General features: G+C 38.8%; 2 protein-coding genes across 7 annotated transcripts; one reads left to right on the top strand and one right to left on the bottom strand.

Moving 5' to 3' along the window:
- The first annotated feature begins 91 nt into the window (after positions 1-91).
- LOC112456128 lies at positions 92-9,628 on the top strand. The gene is given in 15 exon segments (XM_025018463.1): positions 92-114; positions 235-286; positions 406-465; positions 752-901; positions 973-1,162; positions 1,277-1,431; positions 1,630-1,920; positions 2,320-2,509; positions 2,706-2,946; positions 3,071-3,147; positions 6,342-6,451; positions 6,453-6,509; positions 6,725-6,900; positions 7,350-7,611; positions 8,932-9,628. Coding segments are annotated over 15 exon segments (2,130 nt in total). The 3' UTR covers positions 9,028-9,628.
- Positions 9,629-10,020: 392 nt separating this feature from the next.
- LOC112456145 lies at positions 10,021-26,203 on the bottom strand. 6 transcript variants are annotated; one of them, XM_025018506.1, is made up of 6 exons: positions 21,126-21,368; positions 20,849-21,034; positions 19,460-19,585; positions 13,638-13,897; positions 13,399-13,518; positions 10,021-13,256 (listed from the first exon to the last, which is right to left on the bottom strand). In XM_025018506.1, exons 2-6 carry the CDS (start codon positions 20,885-20,887, stop codon positions 12,668-12,670), a joined length of 1,134 nt encoding a protein of 377 aa, XP_024874274.1. In that variant the 5' UTR covers positions 20,888-21,034; positions 21,126-21,368; the 3' UTR covers positions 10,021-12,667. The 6 variants fall into 6 exon arrangements, with proteins under 6 accessions (XP_024874274.1, XP_024874273.1, XP_024874275.1 ...); XM_025018505.1 differs by having other exon boundaries at positions 20,849-21,071; positions 21,234-21,368; XM_025018507.1 differs by having other exon boundaries at positions 21,234-21,368.
- Positions 26,204-26,704: the final 501 nt, after the last annotated feature.

Raw genomic sequence — 26,704 nt, 5'->3', positions numbered from 1 at the left:
TTTTAAAATTATATTTAACTAAATTTTTCTGCTATATTTCTATGATATACGAAGTGATATATCGGCATTGACACAAACTATTTCAAGAATCATGGAAATCTGTCCCCCTGATCCGTAAGCTGACATCTCAATAACTTGTTGACATTTGGTTTTGACACTAAGCATATTTTTTTCCTTATTCAAAACCTAGTACATGTTCTTTTAAAGTAAATACTGACTAATTTATCGTTGTAGGCCTAAACGAACGCCGCAGCAGTCGATTATTGAGGCAAAAAATAAAATTCGGGTGAGCTTTGAGATAGAAAAAAGAAAAAGGAAAAATTATTATGACAATTGTGTTTAATGTTTTACTAATTTCGCAATTTATGTGTTATTTGCTTTTCTTGGAATATAAACGCGTTTTAGTTGGGCCACGATGCATGCTGCAACTGCTGCTGCTGTTGCACACCGCAACCTACATGCTACGTGAGTAATAATTTTTAATGTTTACATTTATGCCATTGTATTTATTTATTCAATTTGGACATAAATTAGAAACCGAATAACTTTTACAGAAATATGTTCAACCAGAGGTAGCAAAATCCTTCGCACCTGTTCGCGTAAGTAATTCAAAGACTATTCAGTAAAGAATATTTTGACGTTTACTGTAATTTTTTTATTCTTTCATATTTCTGATGAAATTAGTATTCCAAAAATATTTTCTTTTGTTCTATATTCTCATTTACTGTTGTTAAGCTATCTTCCTCTTTAGTATTACTGGAAATCGAACGTACCGATGGAAAATGACACAACATATCGTCTCTCTTATTGGGAAGGACCCGGCGCCATTGTCGAATCCTTTCGTCCTGAAGACAATCTGACGTGCAGTGACGCGCCAATGTCTGATGAAACGACGCACAAAGTATGACAAACATTTTGTTAAAATAATTTTTTTTTAATAATTCGTCGTCTAGAGTTTGAATGCTCTTGCAGATAAGCTACTTTGGCAATTGGTGCGTAAAAACAGATCCGCCAATAACACCCTGCGACAGACAGTGGCTGGGTAGAGGTCCAATGGAAGATGTCACAACGCACAAACATGATTATTCGTGGAAAAGCGTGAGACGACCTGAGATCGTCAAGGCGCAAAATAATTTGTATCCTCCCTGTGCTGCTTTGTCCGGTAATCTTTATCGCTAAATAAAAATATCTATCTACTTTAATCTTAATTTTAAAAAACAAAGTGCATAGTAAAAAATATTGTTTGATTATAATTAACAACAACATTGGGAGACAGATGATACGACGTATCGCTTGAGCTACTACAACTCCTCCTGCTTGCTTCCGATACAATCTTATGCGCCCATTAGAAAATATGTCAAATCGGATACACCGATGGAAGGTTGTACGACGTACAGGCTTAGCTATTGGCCAAACGAGGCTCCTGTAAAAGTGAGTTACAAATAAAAATTTTGAAACTTATTTTGTTCTTATTTCTTAAGTTTTTTATTTTAATTTATGGATATTTTAAATAATTTTTTGGATATCTACTTTGCATTTTCTACATGACATTAGTAATTCAATGACTTAAACAAAGAACAATTCTTTTTTTTATAAATATTAAATACATATAATTATTTGCTTTCTTAGGAGGAGGTACCGTGGAGTCAAAAAGGAGAGTACCATCGCCCGGTGACGCCGATGGACGGATGTACGACCTACAGACTGAGTTACTGGCCTCACTGTGGCGAGAAGCGTCCGGAACCTTACAGCCACGATGACACTGAAAATTTATTAAACGCCGGCTGCTGCTTCGACGATAATACCACGTACCGACTTAGCTATTTCGGGTGTGGCGGTGACAAGCCACCGGATCCCATTCGCCAGCCTAGCAACATGATTTTCTCGCCGTGTCCACTCTCCCACGACACCGTCAATCGGGTAAACGCTGAATCGTACCGTCACGGTGGATTCGACTCGAGGATGATACACTAATTCGAGTCGATAGTTACATTCTCGAGTGCATTATGCGGCGGTTACGAGATAATTTTCTCAAATTGCCTAACAATCGTTGCGTCGCCTCGCAGATTGATTCGATAGTCCTCTTTCTACCAAGCCATAACGCTATTGTAACGAATTGAGACAACAATGACTATTCCCTTAAAGATCGAGGACGTCGACCGGCTTCGTCGTTTCAACATCGCAAGACCATCGTTCGAGACGGGACAATTGCTATTAATCATAGAAATTTATATATAACTTAAATCATACGAGTATTCTTTTAGATAAGTAATAGACTTCAATTAAAATCAACGTTCAAGATTTCGTTAATCGTTGCAGTTGAGTTTCCTGGGCAACTGGTGTGTCAAACCGGAAACGCCTGTTACGCCTTGCGACCGACAATTGTTGGGCAGAGGACCGATGCAGGATGAAACTACGCAGAAGCACGACTACACCTGGAAGCGCGTGATGCCGCCAACAGAGGTTCGACCCGAGAACAATCTTACTTTCTCGCCCTTGCCGCTGGAATGTAAGTGTTAAGCCATACATAAAATAATATCATAATTTGCATATTTGATCTTACAATCATATTCGTCGGTCGGAGAAAGTACTATTTCTTCATCGAAGATGAGAGCGCGCTGTTCCTCCTTCAAAAAAGAAATCTTAGCCGCGCCGCCTGATTATCCTGTTTGCGATTTTTCATTTCTAACATATGATTATTGCAGCCTGCACGACTCATAGACTGTCTTATATACCGAACGATCACGAATGCCTGCTGCCTATTAAATCGTACGCGCCCATACGCAAGTATCAGCCGTCCGATGTTCCGATGGAATCCGAGACCACGACGCGACTGAGTTATCAACCGGTAGAGCCAGCGGATCAGGCCGAGAAACCATGGGCTGCACCTACGCCCTATTATTCACCCGTCAATCCCATGGAGGACAATACCACGTACAATCTAAGGTTCAAGCCTCGCTCTTTATCTGACTATTTAGCAATTTAGAATCTCGCGATTCATGCTGTACGTCTTCGCGTGTCTCATCAATTTAAAATTTCATGATTTATGCATCAATATCTTCTTTGACAGCTATATCCCGCCTGGAACGCTCGTCCCCCTGCCATCACCTTGTTCCGCTTCTTGTCCTCCTGCCAACACCTACGGAAGTAAATCCTTAAGAAATTTTTAATCTTCTTAATATTATCTTTTTTTATACATAATGACATGTGTGCAATTATATTGTTATTACATTTTAGTGCCGTCGCAGCAACCTTGCCCTGCATCGTGAATAGCAAGTAGGTAAGCAAGGTGTGTACGAGACGATTATAGTCTTAATATGTTAACATATGTATTTATCTTAACGATATTTTGCAGAAGTCACGCGAGCACACACGGATGCAAGCGTTTGTGATGTCCCGATCATGTGTGTACACTGTTCCGATAATAAAATGTCCTTGTGCACCGCGACTTTTCAATACTGCGTTAATCCACGCGAAAGATCAGTAAACGGTTAAAGCAATTTCGCAATTGCATCTCTATACGGTTATCGTAATCACGTTTCAGCCGGCATGTATAAAACCTTTTTCTCTCGCTTAACTGCCACGTAATGAAGCAATAATTACACAATGAGGTGGTACATTTAATGTACACCACATTCGATGTAACGGCGATTACCGTTACGTAATTGACCTGGCATTAAGTATTATAATACATATATGTATAACGATTACATCACAGTTGACATTCTGCGATAATCGATGATCGATTCATCCGCGACCACGTCCTACGCGAAAGATGCGCTCGTCAGACTTTACCTGTAAAAAACAGCGGGCTATGTTTGATTGGACGTACATAATATTCGAGAAATGCCTCTAGGCATAAGAATGCGAATTTCATGTCACGTCGGAAGTCAACGGCTCCTCGCCGGCTCTGCGTGAAAGTAGTTAGCATATATCTATCCGTTTGCGCAATACTTAATCTCGGGGTGTCTTCCTTACACGCCTTCGAACATCAAAGCGCAAGAAAACCAGCAGAAGGCATACTGATCTTACTATTAAATAATTAAACCTTATTAGAAAATTAATTCCGCAAGAGTTGTGTAGTGCAAAACTTGGATAATGCATAACATTACGATGCGCATGATTTTTGGAATTGGATGACTTGCTCTCCCAATTATAATTTATGTACGTGACTAATCTAACCGGCTTTACTTTCGCTAATTTTCACCTTCACAGCAAAATCCTGATTAATCAAATGCTGAAGTGAAATGCTCGGTGTTATTTATTTTGCAATACATAAATATACAATAAATCATCACACGCACACGCTCATGCGCAACTGCTAGGACTAAAACCATTTTTATAAATATTAGCTCAATTAATTTCCAACTATTATTCACGTTATTTGCAAATTTTGTGTGGGAACAGAATTATTATTTAAGTCGCGAAAACTTCATGTTCTTGGTTTTCTTAATAACATGGAAAGAAACGCTGGAGAGCAATCCGAAGGCCGCGCGAGAACAAGCGTATTGCGCTAATCGGAAGAGCAGTCCCCGGCTATTGATCGTGGGTTGTTGCGATGGCATTATTACGCGCATTCTGATGCATATGTAAGTATGCATATTAGAATGTGTTTTTCGCCTATTGTTTTGCTGGTCTCATAATTCGTAAAACTACGAAACTACGTGGACCCGAACGGGAGGTCCGACTCCGCGAAGCGATACGAAAGTTTCGAATCATCTGCGATGATGTGAAAAAGTAACTGAATTCGCGAAAGACTCACGTTTTAATATTATGTGGAAATTATTATTTATCATTAAGCATATGTGTATTATTTATTATTACGTACACTTTTTCGTGAACTATAAATATACAATTATTAGAATTATCGCGAATTATCTTTTACGAAGCACATATATTAGATTAACGAAGCGATATGAATAGAATTACTCATTAATTAGTACACCTGAACCTGATTTAATTAGTTTTATCATGCATAAAATCAACCGCGACAAGTTTTTGCAAACAATGGTGATCATTAGAAAGTTATTGAAAGAGCGACAGAGATTTTAGCCAAGACTAAGGTCATGTATAGTCGATGTGATAATCGGAGCAAGACTTCTTCTTGGTATCGAGATCTCAGGGAGGTCTCGACTCTCGACACGGACGCTTACGAAGGAAGCGACTATCCCACACACGCATTTACTCCGACAGATACGTAGGCTCTTTGCCATAAAGCATACGAAGCATCTTTCGAAGCCCATTGCCTCCTCGAGTAGGGATAAAGTGAGAGTCAGTATAAAAGGGGATTTCTTTCCTCTCCTGGAATCGCAGTCGATCTTGTTCGTTTGCGACTATCTCCGTGCGTTTGCCACCATACTCCCGTCTCACATTTACGTCGATCCGTCTTACTGACGAGGTGCACATCTCGCGAGTCAGGATGAAATACGTGGTAAGTAACCGGAAGGGTTGTCTTCTGAAACGTCAATTAAGCGCGATGTGACTGCGGGGTTGAAAAAATAATGTCACGTTCTCGACTGTATTACATGTTTGCATTACAAAAATGTTAATAATTGATTTAACTAATATTAAATTACTAATAACTAATATTAAATAACCGTCCATATTAATACTTTATTTAATTTTTTCAGTTTTTTTAATTGTAATTTTGAAAAGAGATAGTGAATTTGTATTAAAATAAAGTTAATTAAGATACCATGGTTTCAAGTAATTTATTTGATTTTTTATTATCATTTATTTATCTATTCATTATTATTTGTTAAACTTAATCACATTTACTAAATCCAAAATTAGTTAAAAAATTAAAAAAAATTGTTTAATATTTAAGAAAAATTGTCTGACAAAAGATATGGTAGCGAAAAACGTGACCCTTGTAGAATCTTAAGAAGCCACCATTGTCATTGATACATTGCGACAACCCGCATTTATTAATTTATATGCGTGAGATGCACCGTTGAAGTGACGAAACAAGAACTGCGTGGGATTATAAACCTGAAGTTTTACATAATCCACAGGCTGACATCAGTTTATACCTTACTTTTCAGAACTTTCTCGAATATTTAAACACACACACATACACATTTACAAGATAATTTTCTTTAAAAATACAATAATTAACATTATTTGTGCATGTTATATTAGAATTATTATTTTTTCTTTCCGTTCTTAAATTTTATTAAGCTTTAGGATCAATCATTTTGAGAGTTGATCATAAAACTTAATAGAATTAAAAAAAAAAAAACAGTATCGTTATAAAATAAATCTACGATTAGATTGATAGACGAACGAATCGCAACGGGACAAGCAACGCGATATCAAAGAATAGAAGGGGTTCACGGTAGGTTGGGATGAAATGGGACGGGCCCAACTGTGCGAGTTTGCGGGTCAGGAGTTAAATGACCCGCGTTGGCATTTGCTTCTCACTTTCACTCATCTCCTGAGAGCGCATCGCCCGATTTCGTAGCAGAGAAACCGATAAATCCACTTTGGGATTCGTGTTACACTCTTCCGCGTTTATTCTCATCGATCATTTTACCCGTTGATCTAGTCACAGGGTGTCGATTAGAAAGGGAACAAATTGACGTAATCCGAATCTTATGATATAATAACGCCTAACGACATACACACATTTTGTAATCGCATTTTGAAACATTCGTTTTCTCGAGATTTATCTCAATCAAGGCATTTACTAATCAGAGGAAAACTAACATCTGTAATTTTTCAGGCGTTAGCAATGATTCTGGGATTGGCGGTGGCGCAAGATTCAAATTACCATGGACGCAACTACCAGCAGGATGATGGACAACATCAGGTTGACAGCAGACGACCTACAAGCACTACACCCATTCCAATTTTGCACTGGAACAAGCAGCAGGAACACGATGGAACTTACAAGACCAGGTAATTATATAAATTTTCAATACAATTAAAAAGAAAGATCTAAAAATCTCTTAAATTATTATAGTAATAATGCTAACTATATTTATTGATACAAATTTTTGAAGCGATAAATATTAGTATTGTATATACATGTATAATATTTCAAATATTTAAAAAAATCTTTCTCCGATCTTGCCTTTACGTCACGCGCGCAAAAAAATTTTGCTTGCGATCCAACATATATCTTATGCTCCACATAATCGTATCACCTGCTTCGTCACGCGAACTCCATGTAATCCGGTCCCGAAAGTATTGACGCAATATTGGACCGAGGCGTTATCCGATGCCTCGAATCCGTGCGAACTTCGCCAGCGCGCATTTTAACATTACGTAACGCGGACCGATCGGCTTTCTGGACCGTTTTTGCGCAATTGATTATTTAACATCCCGGGGCAATTTGACTCCCGCAGTTACGAAACGGGCAACAATATCATCGCCGAGGAAAGCGGCTACATCAAGACCATCGGCGAAGGTGAAGACCGGGCGGAGGCGATCGTGCAGCAAGGCACCTTCTCGTACACGAGTCCCGAGGGACAGCTGATCACCATTCACTACACCGCCGACGAGACCGGCTTTCACGCGCAGGGCGATCACATTCCCACGCCACCGCCCGTTAGCGAGGAGATCCAGAAAGGCCTCGACCTCATCTACGCGGGTATTCGTCAGCAAGAGGTAAGTATACTCAGTACTCACGACCTTTCCTGTTCCGTCCAACCCCCATTATATATCCTCTCGCCACGATTACTTTTATAGAAGTTGCACCACTCGATTTCCATGAAATTCCACACTATGGATATTTAATTAACGGTGCTTCAGTAAAGTGGTTTTACTTGCAATATACTAGTCCAAGGTAGAATTTGTACGAGGATCACTCGAAAATATATTTAATCCATTATAGCATGGACTATTTATTCTCGTTGCAGATAACATTAAGAAATTATTAACATATTAATTCGTGTGGATTGTCTGAAATAAATAATCCACATTAATACGCATTTTATAACAGATACCGACGTTTAAAATTCTATTAAAGAAATCTTAGAGATTACACATGATTTTATTAAATATAAAAGTATTAAAAGAGCAGACTCATTCAAGATTTACGTGACGGAGTAATAGTATATAAAATATTACTACTTCATTGCACATTACAGTCCATTCACAGTTTTCTGTCCTCGATTATCCCCACTTATTCTCTTCCTCTCTCATCTCTCTTCTTATCACCTCTGTTCACGTCCATGTTCACCTTTATGGTAGACGTTCTCCGCGAGCTTATAGGAAGGACTTCTGTTTCGCCACAGCTAGCATAGGTCACGGTTTCCAAGCAGAGTTTGCGAAAAGCCATTCAGTTATCTATGTACGACGAGCGCACTTGCGAAATCGTGATAGCGATCCATATCGATGCAAAGGCTAAAGACCGCTATATGGTATGAATGACCCGCGCGAAGTGAAGGAAGAAGGTAGCTACTCGCATGCCATTTCCTTTCGATTCTCGTTAATCACTATGTCGTCGGTTCTCAATAGCTATCGGTTCTCTTCTTTAACTCGTCGAAAATTACTCTTATCTACGCGCTGCAGAAAATATGACATCCGTGATGAGATATCTGCATCTAATTAAAGCTGTTTCATAGATCGTGATAATAACTGCTTTACCGTCATCAAATGAGCCCGTTGATCGTACTTTAAATTTATATATTATTGCAAATGCAAATCTTTGAATAAAACTTGAAAATAAAAGGAAATGATGTTGAAAATAAAGATATGGAGAATTTTCTAGAAACACAAAATTCTCTCGTATAATGGCAGACAATAACAGTATGTTTAACGCTTGATCAAGCTAGCGTTACTTTCGACAAAAGAAAACATATTTTTCAATAAAAAAAAACATGTTTTTTTAATTTTATGAAAATAATTAATATCAACAAAGCCTAATTTATAGTATCAGTTGGTATCGAGAACAGTTTACAAAAACTCGGTATGTTTATCTTCTAGGAGGAAGAAGCTCGCGCAGCAGCCCAAAAACCACAGCAACCACTGAGCCAGCAGGTCGACAGGCGGGATGAATACAATAACAGAAAGTACCAATAGCAAGCTCCCGTCGGTGCTTCAGCGATATAACGTATTCGCAGCATTGTACCGTCATTAAGAAATAGCAATTAAGTTGTTAAGTTACTTTATCCCCTCGCGCTCCAAATACATTCTCCATTCTATGTACATTTATAGTAAGAAACATTGGTAAGTTCGACTCCGCTCTTTCGTCCTTCCACCGTTAATCATGTCGATCCTTTCTCAACGTGAGATCCTGGCATTCGTATGCACCATTAATGATTAATCTCCTTCTATCTCTCTGTGGCGGCGTCGGCCACCGCGTAATTGTGCTCTTCGGGTGGGAACTGACATTTCTTGTGTCGCGATAGAGAAGAATGTCACGGGAGTATACCATATCCAGCGAACTAATCTACTCGTAATCGAGTCTACGCCCATTCATGGCGTTGTTATCTTTAACCTCGCCGTAGAACATTTCTGTTTTTAGTGCGAGAACTTAGAACTTTGATACAATTGCTCGATAGCTTCTTTTTATAGTACGCTTCTCTCTATACACTTAAGAGAAAAACGTTTTCTTCTCTTAGAGCACCTACATTTTTATATTTTAGCTGTGTTGATTCTTCGTACAGCATTTTATTTTGTATTCCACGATTTCTCTAATTTTTAATTATTTTTCATCTCTGAATTATCGTAAAGAAATGTATTATTTATGAAAGTAAAAAATATAATTTTAATAGATGTTTATTAAATATATGATCGGTGAAAGAGCGATAAAAACAGGAAATAAGAATCAGTATATGGCGGCGCGTGGCGAAAGGAATCAAATAATTCGTTGCCCGGATAAGCACATCGATTTCTTATCGTCACCGATTACATACATCAACGAGCGTGTATTCTCATGCGTGTATAAATTTATATGCGAGCATGCAGATACTCCAATAAACCTTGCATGGAATGAAGAATTATCACGGTCTACAAACGCCGAGAGATCTGCGTTCGGGTTTGATCGGGGAAAGAAAATATATAGGATAAACGTGTGTTTAACGGAGCGAAGCGTCTTTATTGTTAGTCTCGAGTACATATACAAATCTATAAGGGCATCAGTCTTCGTTCTCGGAGAGGAAAGAAAGAGAGCGCACTCTCCGAGGCCGGTGAAACTTTTCACGAGGTAGCGCGTCAAGGCCGGTGAAACTTTGAATGAGGTACGATAATCGGATAAGCGGATGCCGATGCTCCTGGATGCACGTCGCACTGTTACGATTACGCGACATGGGATCACCAATACTGCTCCTTGCAATCCAAGCAATGGTACAAATAACGAACGCTTAAAATCATTGACAATTATTTGGAAATAATTACGAAAAACTTTGTAGATTTCTAAGACAAGAATAAATTCTCAAAAATAGATTTTTAGGTACTTAAATATTTTTAAAATGTTATTTTATCGTTAAAATATTGCCATATAAAATATATATTATCAAAGCCAAGTCAGGTATTATAGCTTGATTAAATTGGAAATTTCTCTTTAGTTCGTTGCAGCGAAAAGCCGATTCTACATAAAATGAGTTTTAATCCGATAATCCCTATAAAACTCATTGACATACGACATTTATAAATAATTTTAATATCATATTAACATTTTTATTTTATTTTAAAATATGAGATGTGCATGATTAAAGTTGCATATACCGAATCAAATGCTAAAAGCGTTAAATTGTTATCTTGAATACTAATTTATTCGGAAGTATAATTAAAGTAATCTTTCTTTTGTATTTACCAAAATATTCCTGGTGAAACAACAATTTCGGTGTTAAATATAATTTTATTTGTTTACTGCTTTTATGTAAACTATCTGATATCACATGTTTTTTAACATTTTACGCTCAAGCGATCGTTCGCTTTCACATTTACTTGTAAAATAAGTTAAGCATTAAATGATATTCCTTACGCACAGATCATATCTCTTGTCTTTACGCGGACAGTTGTAATGTCATTCGCGGGGGGAGGGAGGACTTTTATCCGAAAATCGCAATTGACTTAGGCGCACAGTGCGTAACGGCCCGGTTCTCATCGCCATAAAAGAACGGAAAGTGCGCGGTGTATCCGCTTTTACTTAACAATCAGCACCATTGTCGCGACGTAACGAGGTTTATCTTAACGATTAACTAATTCTATGCGGCCCCCTTCGTCTTTTGGCACGAGCGGATAGCCTTCCGGTATGCCGCGAGAAATTAGTACGTGAAAAGTATCCGCGGACGCGCAATTATAAACTAGGAAGGAAACTACTACTATTAGCGTCAGCAGAATCGGCGATAGAAAGCTATTAAGATTTCCGGATCTGCGGCTCACGCTGAATTAACCCTGCAACGTACAACAATACCATGCTTGCATAATCACTGTGTTTCTCGCATTAGAGATTTTTAAGACGTGATTCGGCAGCGATACAAATCACCAGTGCACCCTACGGTGTAACACAGTTCTTTCGTAACTAATAAAGTTGTGATACTTCGCTGGTGGTGTGTCGCTGGTAAGTAAAGAAAATAGTACACTGCAGGGTTAATGTCCGATCCGCTCACACCAAAGTGGCCGTTCTATTTTGATTCGATAGGTGGGATTTTTCTTTGTCGTAGGTCAATATTCGCCAAATAAAAAAGATTGTGGAAAAAGTATAGTAAATGCAGAATTTTTTTGATTATAATCTACATATATAAGCAATCACTTCCAATAAAATTTTTCTAAAAAATTTTGATATTAAAAGAAAAAGAACTGTATATGTATTTTGATTACATCTTGAATGGGAATAACTACTTTCTAAAGTATCCCTGCGAAAATAGATTACCGAAAGAAACTTACACGCAAGGACAATGGCGGCCGCGAGTCTTCGCACGTTTCATAGATCGGTGACGCAACTGGAAAGAGTGGAAAAAGATTGGCGAACATTGTCCGACGATTTTCTTTTTTTCAAGGAAGTCCCACCGCGCTTCCCTGAAAACTGAGTTACAGTCCAGCATGGCATCTAACGTTGTCTCTAGGCGGTACCCGATCATCTGCTCGCGATAATAACAGAACAAAGGCAGGACGACGAATCAGGAAGCAAGCCGCCGCCGCCTCGGTTCTCGATGACGAAAAGTCATTGTGTTAATCTCGCGTAATCCTTATCTCCCCTCCGTTGGAATCTTCTTATCCGCTGCATTTCGATCGTCTCCTGATTCAATCGGCCCTTGTTCCTCGTAACGTTATATCATCTCGGATAATACTGGGAACCGTTGGCGATGCTGACACAACGGAGTCGTACATCGGAAAAATATCAGTCGTGGCACTTCGAGAAACGTTATATCTATATATTATATAAGCAACGTTCGTGATCGAGAATCTTTAGCCTTCCTCCATGGAATATAGAGCATCGATCTCTGTATTCGTACCGTCTCTATTCATCATTGTTCTTCCTCTCGCCAACGTTCATCCCGACCGGAAAATTCATGATCAACGGCGATTGCTTAAGAGAACATCGACAACAGGCGGCAGTTCGATTCGACGAGCGGTCTCGCTATCGAGATCATCGAGTCGAACCAAGGCCGTCCAGCGTAGCGAAATCCAGCGTCGACGCGGTATCGGATGATGAGCTCTTCGCGATAAAACGTGATGCTACAACGTGGCAAAGCGATGAACAATGACGGAACTGTTACGAGGCGCTCGTCGAGGGAGCTCTCGAGAGCCGCGTCCTAGACAGGTCAGGCGGAAGCGGATCGTACGGCGTCGCGTTGAAGCCGACGTATCGATTGTTCTTCTTGTGGAGGAATCCCCCGGTGTACGGATCCGTCTTGTAATAAATCACCCGTCTGATGCCGAACGGATCAATGTAGCCGAACGAGCCGACGGTACCGTCGGGCTCCCGTCCCTCCTCGTGATACTGCCTTCTTAAATAATACTGGAAACCGTTCGCCGTGGTGTGAGTGCCGTCGTACGGCGGGTAATCGCCCGAGTCGCTTCGAGAAATGGACGATTGATAGCTTGGCCTGACGGAGGAACCTCCGATAGCAGGATCGTAAGGAGCTTCGAGAATCTGAATCGGTGGTCGAGCCGTAGATCCGCGGTAATACGTAGCTGGTCGATGATAGGTGTCCAGACTCTGGAGTCCAGATGAAGGGTAGCCTGGTCGATTCGAATAATAATTTCTCAAAATCGGTCGGGGCCTGATGGTCGTCGGGGCATAATAACCGGAAGTGATGTCATTGCCGGACAGTGGCACGACGGCATTAGGATCTGGTCGTCTGTAACGAATGGTTAATAATTTTTACAAATTTTTGTAGTACTGTATTTTTAAAAAGAGTTGGTTTGTAACGTGCATTTTAGTCTTTTTCTAACGAGTTATATTATAACGCAATGAATTGATTTTGTAACCACACTCTTTACCTGAAGGGATTAGGTGGCCTTTTGGGTCTGGCCAGGACTCCGGTCTGCGCTGGTACCTTCTTTGTTTCCGCCACCGCGTCTTGAATAGGTCGATCCTTACCCACGTAAACCATCTTTGACCTGAAAGAATTTTAAGGATAAATTCACTACTCAGCACTTAATTATAGGTTTCTAATTTTGGTTAAATTCCGGCGTTATTTCGAATATTAATTTTGTCATTAATTTTACGGTCAGATTACCTTAGTATTCGGAATCCCTCGTGGTCCGCGATGTAATCCTTTAATCGTAAATATCCGAGAGGGTCTAACCAGCCTTCGGTGCCAATCACCGTGCCATCAGCCAATCTCTTCTCTTTCCTATACTGACCGTTCGCCGTTTGAAAGCGAAAGAATCTTTCCGGGCCCTCATCTGTCTGAATGTGATATTGCGTATTGGGATCTAGGTTCCAGCCGCTTCTCTGGGCCTCGATCTCGTCCGCTGTCAGACACAGCGCCGAAACCTGCAACGTAAACCTACTTAAATCGTTTCCCGCGTCGCGTTAACCGCGTCAATCATTATTATTTAATATGGAAGCTATAATATGGGCAATAAAATATCAGATAATCTTATTTGAATTTTAAAATAGAATTTTGTTCAGTTCGATGTATCGTAAATAAAATGCTGAATTGATTAACTCTATTATAAGTAAAAGATGAGTGAAGAATCAATTAGAGATTAAAATATGCATAGAGAGTGAATTTGATGAAATGGACGATTGATAGCTTGGCTTCTTGTTTTGCATTTATCGTCACGTTTCAAAGAAAAAATCTAAGAAATAAAATTTTGCTTGAAAAAGCTATATTAAAAAATTGAATATTTATAACACATAATACTATTACAAAATATAATTATTAATTTAATACAGTAATATTTATTTCTTCATTGCAGAGTACAAAAATCTGCTGGCCAGTTGTTATCACGAATCCAGTTACGATCAAGAAGTTACATTTACGATCTGCACGTACGCAAATTTCAAGTTGCCGGCCGCGATAACAAGAACACGCCGTGTCAAGGAACGTGACCGGCTACGTGGGGTGTTCCCTGGCAAACGATTAGTCAGCATCGTTTCTCGGACTACGAGGCCTGTCTCTTTTCTTCTTTGCGATCTATACGGCTGCTTGTAGGCGCGGCGACGCATACTCCGCTTCGCCGGTCAGTCGTAATCACTCCATTTACGGCGTTACGACCCGAAGACGACGAACGTTCCGCTTCGAGCGTGGCTTCGAACCAGCCGAGCTCTAGACGACGTACTTTATTTCACCGGATTTTTCGCAGCGTTCGATAGTATTTCAAACTCTCCGCTACTCCGTTCATTTACGAGCCATATATCGCCATCGCGATGGAAAGATAGTTTTACAATCATTAAAAGCAAATTGCAATGTCTGAATTCCAGTTGCGCGAATTCAGGTTGTGGCTTTTGTGGGAAAACGCTGCTGCGTATTGCACGCATTAGGTACATACTTAAGAAACTATGTCTCATCTTGTAGATTTCTTTATTATTCTCATTGAGCTCACAGTTGTTTTCAAGAGCAATCATATATATGCGGTAAAAAGAAATCTTCTTGCGACCTAATTTTTTACAAAAGACACGTAGCAATGAACTATGACTTTTGATCGGAAGAAAAGATTGATCGATTACATTGTAAAAAATAGATATGTCAATTAACAATGTCGAACGACTTTCTTAATCCTCCGTAATAACTTAACTCGCAACTTCGTGTCGCGTATCGCTATATCGTAAATCTTATTTGTATATATATGTAATCGAGTTGACGCGTAAACGAGATTTCCATGTGAATAAAATCACGTTCCGCTCTTCCTCGTCATCGTCATAAAAAATTCTGAGATCCGCAGGCCGGTCCATGATTCATGATTATTCGCGCTTTGGAAATGCATAATAGAAAGTTATAGTAAAAAAAATAAAATCGAAACGTTACGAATCCTCATTTATGAGACAATATCCTCGATCTGAACTGGCATTCGCTATTTAGCCGGAATACATTATAATGTGCTACAATAATTCCGTCCACGCGGGGAATGCGGTGCTTTCCATCGCGGTATCTTTTATAGCGGGGTACCATTGCGCGCAAACACGGCGGTCACGTAAGAGATACTTATCCCTTCTGTTGCGGATTTTGCGTGGGATTGACCAAGACCACGAGGTCCGCCTCTCGTCGGTCCATATTAAGAGATGCTGGACCAACCGAGCGTAGGGTCGATGTATCGGCATTACGTAGCGAAAATATTTCGTGAAATAATAACGTCTCTTGGGGAAATGGAGAGAGGGTAACGTTTTCCTCTCTAAATTTTAAATCTCTTATCCGGGCTTCCCGACGCATAAAATATTACATAGAGTATAGAAATACGAGAAGAGGACGGATATGAGAAGAGGATATTTGTAGATGCGCTGTGTACTGGGACAGGAGAGATTAAATTTCCCTTAAGCGATATACTCAGCTCCACGAATTGCTTGGCGAGTGAAGTTTTGTTTTATGGGACACGACGTAGGGTCAAGGCACGCCACAGCTGACCTTGGACCTTTCCAAGTATCGCACGTGAGCTTAATATCCATCACGTTGCTGCATCTCTTTGCCGGTAAGAATTCACACTCAGGATTGCTTCGGTATCCTTGAAACTGGTTCACCGCGTGTTATCGCTGCGAGGCACTTTGACTTGAAAAATGGTCGCGGTGTAGGAGTCGGACTCAATGTTAGGTTGATATCCTTGAAACGAATCGACCTCGCGGCTTTGTTTCTACATATGAAAGACGTTCTGTTAAAATATCTAAGCATTTTCAATTTACATAATGCTAACTACCTAATGCCCTATTTATAGACGTGAAACTTTTCAAAGGATATCTTTGCCGATTGGTCTTTTATTGGTTTTCGATTTTATCAGTCTATGATTGCGTGCCCGTGAAAAATGTTTCTTTGCATTTCACCCTGTGGAATTCGAGATATCGAACGGTAGAAATACGCGTCGTATGCCCGATATGTAGTTAGCCTGTAGTTTGGAGAACGAGAAAAGATCATAAAAAGTAAACACTGCACTATTCCATGACATAATCCATATAGCTTATTGTTAGTAGAGTGATAGCTTTTTCTTTCCGGTAGTCGCAATTCACTTTTACTCTTCGGGGAGACGTTGGATACTTTTCCTCTTTCTGTTCCTGTCAAAATTATAGTGCTCGCAAGTACGTATTAATTTCCTCTCGAGCGGACATTTTTCTTTTTCAACGACGTCAAAGCGGAAGATAGACACTTCGTATTTTAGTCAACGAAAGACATTGATGAGTTGCCTAGTTCTATAAACGCAGAATTCCGTAAGAAACTAAGTATGTATGCATAGTATAAGTACGTATGCAAAATATACACCTATGTTATTCATGTACACGTAAAGTAATAACGTGTTATTCATTATTGCTTACAGTAATTTTAAGCAAAGGTTAAAACCGGTCATGTCTATAAATATTAATTAAAGTTAACTGAAGTTTAACTGATTCTCTCTTTCTCTCTCTTTCTCCGTTCTTTCTCTCTCTGTTTCTTTTTGAATATGCGGAGACTCAGAATGAGAAAGTAATTTAATATCTTAAGACGAGAGCAACGAGAGTCTCCTCGCTCGAACTCGCAACGAAAGAGTTATATTATGCGGATAATTGCGGAGCCAAGTAGAGATCATAAACAATCGAGACAGGGAATAAATTGCGTTATGTATCAAGGACCCAACACGAATTTTATTCACGTCGCATACTTAATAGCGGGCAATTCTCAGGAGCTTCAAAGTCCTGACGCGTCTATAACCACGCCATGCATCAATTTTCCATCCTCTCGAAGGAAAGCCATCGTTTCGGCCGGCGGTTTTGTACGAGGTCGTCCAAGCCGCGCGATTAACTCGCTAAATTATCATTGCACCGTCCATTGTCCGTCGACTGACTGCCGTCGGTCACGGTGATTTCACCTTTGCACAGGAGCCGCCGCGGCCGCGGCTCCTTTCGCTCGCTTCCGCCGTTCTCCATCCTCTCGCGCGATCTCCTCTCTCATTAAAAACACCCACGCTCCGCGCGGTTCCCACGTGCCTGATCACGTGATATAATCTGGGATTATAATGAAATTGCGCGCCCGGGAAATTGGCGACATTGGTAGCCGACAATGAATTCGGTGCTTACAGGAAAAGGATATTGTTACGCTAATTGCGGAGGTAATTAGCTAGTAAGAAGAAGAAATTAACGAGATTCTCGGTCGATTGCTCTTGGGATTTATCTTAGATAATTATGTTGGCACTGACACATTTCTATCGCTTAATTAATCACGCAAATTTTTGAAGCTTACAACTATAAGTAATACACGATGCTATTATACACGATGCTATTATACACGATGCAGAGCGTGAATAATATAAGTATACGTAGAAACGTATGACGTGTATCTAAATTAGACATGAAAATAAGATGAATAGGGTAGCTAATTATAATAAAGTGGTATAATTTGAATCCTGCTACTTTTATTTCTTATCTATTACTCTATTACGCACTATCATTCTCTAGAATAAAACCTATCTCTTTCACGTTTGCAAATAGGATTACTGAACTATTTTTAAATATTATTTTTCGTTTATTTAATATTATTTAAAATTGTATTATATTTCTTGGCTTGGCGCATTATTACCTACAAGAATTCTTCGAATCTTTAAACATACCTCTATAACATTGTTGCACGCAGAGCCATCATCGTCGGTGGCATTTTGCGATGATCCCACCATATCGCATACAATCGTGATATTACGGATCATAATTGCAGATAGTGTCACACAAGGAGGATACGTGACAAATGCGCGATCTCATTTGCGATCTCACTTGGTATTCGAGTAGCGTGCGTCGGCGTTTCGTGAGCGCACATCGCGCGCGGCCTTCGCACGAACACGCGCTAATTGATATTCGGAGTGCGCGATATTAATTACCTTCGCGTAGTTTCGCTCCGATATTTACCGCACGAGGATCGGTTCTCGTACCCCAATTCTTTTCAAACGCAAATACCTCCGTGTACCTGTTACTTCCCTTTCGATTTAGTAACTCATCGTGCATGCAGAGTTAGTAATACGTATTCTAATATACTATGACTTTGATACCTAAAGTTGTTTTATGTTACTATTTTACTTTCACATCACTTCTTCTCGGTATTTACATTCAGCGTTTAAAGATAATCGATGCGTATTTCTAATTCTATTCAAATGTAAAAACATTTTCAGATATTTATTTCGTTAGCGATATTAATAATATACTTCAAACTTCGATTCTTTAGTAAGTACTCTTTAATACTCTTTATATGTTTAGCTTATTCAAATGATAATGATGTTGGATAATAATATTAGCTTATCTTAATTAATTATATTATGACATTGTAAAATATGCTTTGAGAATAATTTACAATAATAAAGACGATAAAATAAATTTTTTTATAATTATTTTATTAAGAAAATATCAGATAAAATAATTTTTTATCATACTAATTATATTGTAATTAATATCTAAGATCTTATTTTCTCACAGCCTTTTAATTAATATCCACATTAACGACAATTAAATTATAAGAAAAACCCTTTCTTAATCCGACTTATTTCTTCACTTTCCTTGACTTAAAAAGTAGCAATTATTTCGTTTTATTCCCAGAAAATTCAATAGCTCTCTTAAGTAGGCTAATATTAACATCCATGTTTTACCATATTAAATATTGCTAATTCTGAAAAATTCTCGCATTAGACAAATAATACTTAAGATCCGACAGCCACGATAAGCGCCAAGTGTGCAATAATGATTCAGTATTAAGTTTACGGTCGAGTGTTGTCAAATTACTCTGGAAACCAGAGCTGATCCTATTGATTGACGTGAATCTGGGCTGCATTGATAGTCACGCACGCTTTTTATATTACCCGATGGCACGACCATGCAGGAGAGAGAAAGAGAGAGAGAGAGAGAGAGAGAGAGAGAGAGAGAGAGAGAGAGAGAACGTCCTCCTCTGTTACTTACACTTCTATCCACGCGATTTTCACGGTACCGCGCGTTCGTGCATCGAACTCTCCCGGAGTAGGAATAGAAGCCGGTGGCTCTTTCATGAGTGCATCCTCGGCGTCGGACTTTCATGAACGCCTTCCACTAATCACGCCGGTGTCAGTTTCGATCGAGCGATGACGTGAATATATGCGTGACAGATTGTAGTCGACGAGTGTACGGTACGGAACAATCAGCGGTTTTACCGGCACGCAAATGCAGTTACGCAAATCATCTCGAGCCGTCGCCGTTAAATGTATGCAAAGTATCGTACACTCCTTTGACAGACGTAAACACCTTCGGTTCGTAACAATCTAAAGATTCTAAAGCTATAATTTTTATATGTGAAACGTGAATTTGAGCAATTTCGTAAATTATCAAAAGATTGTACTGATGGAGAATCGTGCGTTCAATATTCATCTTCCTGAATTCTTAAAAATATCTGTCATGCAATTTTTTATTTTTTCTAGATTTTAATATAGCTCTACCGATATCTAATATGTGTTTCTAGCGAGTATTTAATAAATTCCTTTGATCTGCATTCTCATTAAATTAATTGAGTTTATACACGGAGAAAAATACTGTTTAATTAAAAAAAAAGAAGTTGCTTCAATTAAACGTCGACGTCACGGACTGCTACAAAGATAAATAGTTAATTCAATTGGATATTATTGGACCAAATATTGAAATTATTGAAACAACTATCTGATGTTTTTTGTTCATTAATATTGATGTTGCATCAATAAATTTCATCTTGATTACACTGATGCTGCTGATACAATATCACTTTTTTTCGTGTATTTATACGGTAATCGGATATCATTTCTTTTGCGCGAACGTCCAGTTTCATTACCAATGTCAATACTACTTTGCAAAGTTCATTATTACATTCATGAAAATAGCAAGATTACGTAATGTAGCTATTTCGCCGATTCATTTGCCATTACTATTGGAAGACTTGAGAGACAGTAATCACCAGCTCGCGACCGGCGTTTTACTCAATCTTTCGAGGATCTTGAAGTGACGTCAACGAAGAGTTCCAATGTCAATGGCAATTAGCTAATTACTTGCAAATATACGGAAAGGTTAATAACCGCTTTCAGAGATCTTATCAATGTCTATGTCAATGTCAAATTGATTAATGTCGCCTTTGATTAAGTGCTGATTTAATTGTTTTTGATCACCCTCGTAATTGAGATATATGCGCGCACGTGGATATAAAAATAAACAGTGCATAAAAAATTAATTGCAGAATCAAATTAATCATCTTTAAGTTTCTTTCCGCTAAATGCGCTGCATTATATTAACATATTTTTAAATTAGACCGTATGTAAATCCGTATATGTACTGCAAACTCATAAATCCTACCGTCAAGAGATTGAGGCAAAGACACGTTCGCAAAATCATGGTCACTGGTGCTTTGTGAAGTTGCAATACGCGTTCCTCAAGTTTCCTCTTCGTCGTTTTTTGCAGCGATCGCCGAGTCGAAACGTTCACTTACTTCTCAAGCAAAAGTCGCCCATTTACATACATTACAGTCTCCACTGCGAATAACTGCACGAAGAAATTTCTCGATCAAAATAATCGAAACCTAAAATTCACATACAGGTATCTCCTTAATTATGACGCGAATAACAAGACGTACCGACGCAGATCTAATCTCCGTGGAAGAAGAAAAGCGTGCAAGATCGGCATTTAAAGGTTCGCGAACGTCGAGAGGAAGAGAGAGAAAGCGAGAAAAAAATTCACCCACTTTCGCGGACCGGATGAGACCGCGGAAGAAGAGAAACGGAAGAAGATAGCGTCGACGCCAGACATCGACGGCGTCGATGTCGTCGAGGCGGACCGAGAGGACGCGATACTGTGACTGAGAACCGGCGCGGCGCGGTGTCCCTGCATTTCCAGATCCGCCGTACACGACGGATCTGCGCTCCTTCCCTCGCGACCATCCCCCTCCGTAAGAAGCCGCGAGATCGTTTTTCACCGCGACCGAGACCGCGTCCGCCCACTATCGCGAGTACTTACTCCACATTCGCGTGACGCGTGTTCCCGGACCGGCCTGAAATTATTGGCTTGTGGCACGCGTAATAGTTGCACGCGCCGCACGTGATCCCGCGGCGATCCTCTCGGATGACGTAAAGGGGTAGCGATTCGGTCCATATAAGCCTAGACCATCTTCTGCCAGATATCTCTGCGATTTGTCACACAAGAAGAGTCTTTATGTAAATAATTCTCCGAATGGTAGACTTTTCGATCTTTAAGTTTTATTGTCAGAATATTAATTTATACATGATTTAATTACAACAAAAGCTTTAATATTGAAAATTTGAGAAAATAGAAAAATATGCCGGAGTAATATTTCTTTCACTTTAGATATTTTTTACTTGTTAACAATATATTATTAAGAAAAGCACTTTGGACTTGATCACGAGTCTTGCATTTTTAATTCGTCTCGCATGATAGATAATTGTTTATATCCATACGTAATCGCCAGTCATAAATAACACGCGATCTTCGAGAGCAACACATTGAGGAAGCTATAAACGGCAGAAAATTGCATTGTGAGAGTTATAACTTATAACTGTCTTCGAGCAATATACGTAAAAGAGGCCTCGTAAGATAGAATTCAGGATGTATTATGGGAAACCGTCACACCTTAATGTTAATCAATACTTGTGATACGATCAGCATAATATAGATGAATATCCTAGAATATTCTAAATCTGATTCGATTGTAATTTATCTCGAACAATATAAGACAACTCGTGAATATTTTCAATTTCACAATTAAAAAATACACATATGCGTAAATATATGACATTTTTTACTATAAAACTTCATATATATAACGATAATATTAAAATAATTTGTATGCAGTTTTTTAAGAGTTATTTATAAATTACACATGATAATATCTTTTCCATGAATATAATGTATCTTAATTACACCAATTACAACTCAAGGGTATCATCCAGGATGCGTCAATCAACTAGACTCTAGTTACTAGAGGATACTTTACACGCATTTATAGATTATCGTTTAAATTATACTCGTTTCATACATCAGACTTTTAGAATCAATTTACATAATTTTTTATTTGGAAAACCAGAAAAAGTTCCGACATGTGCTACTTTTATTAACATATTGCGTTAGATTCCCACAATATGCATCCTTGATACAACGTTCCCAAGACCTCGACGACAGTAGCCGGAAGACACGTTGCAACTTTATGTCATCTCGCATATTTGCGTCATCTTCGGGTCAGGCAACACCGTTCCGTAATCATCGTTCACATTACCCATAATCATCTGACGAAACAAATGTCGCCAACCTGACGTTCCTTTTAGTCACCGGAAGAATTTGTCATTTGCGTAAAAAATTGCCTCGTCTCTAATCTAATCGCCGCGTCACCAGCTCGACACACATGGTGACGTATGCCACATCTCTTCTTCAAAGAAGTAATGTACTTAGGATTGGGAATAATAGAATATTCATGTTATTATCTTATTTTGAAATATATGACATATAGAAAATGATTTAATAAATCTTTTAATTAAGTACGTGGAAAAGTTATAGATATTTATATTTACGAAAGTAACGTTAACATTTTTGTTTATAACAATGTGATATTATTAATTATTTTATTTTTAAATTTTAATGTTACATGTATTTATCGGATGGAATTTTAAAATTACTTGTCAAAAACAGAGGTCCTGCTTCTGCGTATACATCGCACATATCTATAAATTCAGTTCTTGTAATGTGCTTTTTCAGCTATAATTAATATCAAACGGATCATTCGGTCGAGAAAGCGTGTATAGCTTGCAAAAACAACTGTTTTTTGCCGGCGATATGTATAAGTAGATGTTATCGCGCGCGCGGTCGCGGGCGAGGGAGTCCCGCGATAGAGAGGTAAATGAAGTAAATGAAATGCTGTCTGCGAAGTTATCGTCTTCTCGAGTATCGCTGCGATCCGGATAAGTAATTTCCAGCGCAGCGTGAAATCCGGTTTTACTGCAGAGGCTTCGTTTCCTCGCGTTACAGTAAACGACATCGCGTTTCCACGGTAGAGATGCGGACAGCGTAAAATAAACAACGCGTCCAACGTTTCACGCTTTACAACGCCTTCGGCGCCCGTTACATTTATAATTTCATAAATAACGCGTGAAATCGAAAGTGCACAGATAGCATATCTCGCGCGCCAAGAAAACTCTAAAGTATCTAGAAGTAGTGTGTGGGATGTGCAAAGATGTAACACACAAGAGAAATAATCGTTACGTCAGTAAAGCTCATCGTTCTATCAAAAATTGTGCAACTCCATTTGTTCATTATATAATATTGCAAAATAGCAAGAAAGATTATTCGTTATAAGATGAAAGAAGATTATAACAAGAATATTTAAGATGACTTTTAATTCACATTGGGTTGAAAGAATGCCAAGGGAGGAACGTGCTCATCGAGCACGTTTCTCTCTTTCATCACCGACGAATCGAAAACTATACGCTTCTATGTATGTTCTCTATCACTTCTACTTCCTTCTTTTAAAAATGTCGTGCTGGCAGGACAGAGAGCCGCTGATTGTGAGAGCGACGACAAGATCGCTATCGCGATTGTCCGAGGCGCATGGGAATGTACCTCATTCGCGTCCCTTCGAAACAAAGGCTCGAAGAGAGAGACTGGTCTTTCGACCAGAACCTTTTCTTCCGTCAGGCAGTAAATTATTTTACACGAACATTGGACAATTTCAAATCAGAGACGGTAACGAAAAAGATATGCATGATTAAACGTTTTTAGACACATATAACTTTCATAAATTTCTATCAAATAAAGTCATTTTAAAATTAAAAGAGGAACTTAGCCTTGTTCCTAATATATGTATAATAATCTTGTTTCTTCTGTCTAATGTCAAACGGACTTTGATAGAACTGTTTTACATAGAAAATCAAGAAACCCCTGCAGGAAGGATGACTCCGAGCAAATTTGCGAAAAAGAGAAATCGACTCGATTTGAAACTGACGGGAAAGAAATTCGTAAGATGAAGTGAGTTATATCGAGATCATCTGCCACGCTCGTGGAATACACGGCGGACGAACCTGGGGCTCTGCCTTCCGTCTGACGCTCGACCGAGCCTTACCGCGTATTTTCTCCTTCGCTTGCCGCGCTTACGACGCGGCGCTTTCACTTTTACGAGAGGAGAGCAGAGGCGGCATGTCGAGTGGATAGGCGCCATCGTGCGTATGTGTGTGCGTAATGTGTTACAGCCGATCTTTGATAGCGAATTTTCGGAAGCTTGTTCTGGCGGTTCGAAATCAGTGGCGTAACACATACCTACGTGTTATGTAGATTGCGACAGCAATCCGTATGTCTCTTTGTAATAGATCCATGTGTAGAGATTAAGAAGGAGCTAACAAAAGTCTATTTTTTAATTATATTTAGAGAATTATATAATGGGCTTCTGCATTACGTCTCAACAAACGTATTGTAATCAATATTTTCTTATGTATTAAATATTAAAATTATTTTGATAAATATAAATTATTTTGCTTTGTCCCGTTTCATATTCTCCATCGAGAAATATCACGTGTCTCATCGTTAAACAATATCTATAAAAAAATATTGATTTTCTCACGAAAATATGAATTTTCTATCGTATCTCCTACGCGTAACGCAATCGAGCATTAGTGTAATAACTGGTAAATGAGAATTACATGATTAACAATTAGGAAAATTGCGTATCGCACACGCGATAAAACCGGGTGCGAAGTGCGCGATGTATCGCGTACAAATGAATAGTTTTGCACTCCCGCACGCGACGCAATGATTCGCACAAAGGAGCGTCGTCGCAAAATTAAGTTCTCACGGTCGGCATATGTAGACTTACGTTCCGGGAAATTGATAAAATCGCATACTCGTATGATCTCGATGCGTATGCGTATGCGTTTCCTCGTTTTGTATCTTGTTTTATTTATCTTATCGAACATTGCTATTACGTAGATCTTCAGGTAATATTCTAATAAAATAAAAATACTTAAACTGATGTAATTATTCGGTATTAATCAAGTTTATTACGTATATAATGACACACTCGCGTGTATAATTTTCATAAGTTGACACTGTTTAGTGTTTATTTCGTTAAGTATCGCTAAATTACCATTATTTGCTCATAATTAATTTCCAACTGATAAAATAATATAAATTTATAAGATTATTATTAAATGCTAGTAGCAATGTCTTTTTTATCCAAGTAAAATTTAATTTTTAAGAAACACGGATCTTTGAAAATACACATTATTATAAAAATAAAATTCTATAAAGAGTCGTTCTAAAACAAGATTTTTAATTTTTTTATCGAAGAAAGGGAAGTTGTAGCAGCAAATTTTCAAAATTGCAATGGAATTTAAAAAAGAAATATTGCATTATTGAACGGACACGACATCAGTACAGAAATATAAAGGCTTGAGAGATATGCGTTATCATTCAGGTGGAAAATGACATTAAACTTTCAAAAGCACATTAAAGCATATTATCGATAGCAGGCTTGCTATCAAGGAAAGCAGAAAACTCACCACAAGCGGCAGGACAGAGGCGAGTCCTCGCCGCATTCTGATCCGGAGATTTCAACGACAAAGGAAAAGAGACGGACTGGGAACCAATCGATCGAGCTCCAAATTTCGCGTCGAAACTGGAAGATCGCGGGCGATCTTGTCGCGCTTAATCGTGTCCGTTTACTGATCGAAACGAAGCCTACCAAGCCGAAGCCGGATCGCACTCGCGGCCTACACGTAAAGCAAGCCAAGGCTCCGTAGTTGGCAGGGCAGACCGAGACCCACGCAATTTTCCTTTACGGTGGTCTGTTCGACCGTGTGTCGTACACCAGCGATTTTGATAGATAAACAATCGAACGCTGATTGGGCGCTCAGTATTTATTCTCTAAATACGTGCACGACGGAATTGCAATAAAATCCGAATTTTGCGAAGTGTTCTCTTAAAATTCACAAAATATTATATTTGAGATATAAGTTTGCGCCACGATGCTGATGCAAGCAATGACGCGAGTGATCAGCAATTCAAAGGAATCGGCATATTAGAAATTGTTTTATATGTGGTACGTGAAGTGACACATTTTTTTATTTCCTTGAAATATTTTTAAATAATTAAAAAAAATTGATATCTATGTTATAATTAAAACAATCTAGTCATAACAGTCACAGTACTTGCATAAAT

The sequence above is a fragment of the Temnothorax curvispinosus genome, unplaced genomic scaffold (assembly GCF_003070985.1).
Source record: "Temnothorax curvispinosus isolate PA1 unplaced genomic scaffold, ASM307098v1 QBEX01006657.1, whole genome shotgun sequence".
Classification (NCBI taxonomy): Eukaryota; Metazoa; Arthropoda; class Insecta; order Hymenoptera; family Formicidae; genus Temnothorax; species Temnothorax curvispinosus.
Note: the sequence above shows the minus strand (reverse complement) of the source record. Positions and strands in the feature narration are given on the sequence as shown.

Bases quoted from the DNA above. Each gene is read 5' to 3' on its own strand.
- LOC112456145 (XM_025018504.1), bottom strand. From the start codon at position 20,887: ATGATTTTGCGAACGTGTCTTTGCCTCAATCTCTTGACG. The intron at 13,519-13,637 runs GTAATCTGACCG...AAATTCTTTCAG, and splicing joins GAGGGATTCCGAATACTAAG to GTCAAAGATGGTTTACGTGG. The intron at 13,257-13,398 runs GTAAAGAGTGTG...CATTCGTTACAG, and splicing joins AGGCCACCTAATCCCTTCAG to ACGACCAGATCCTAATGCCG.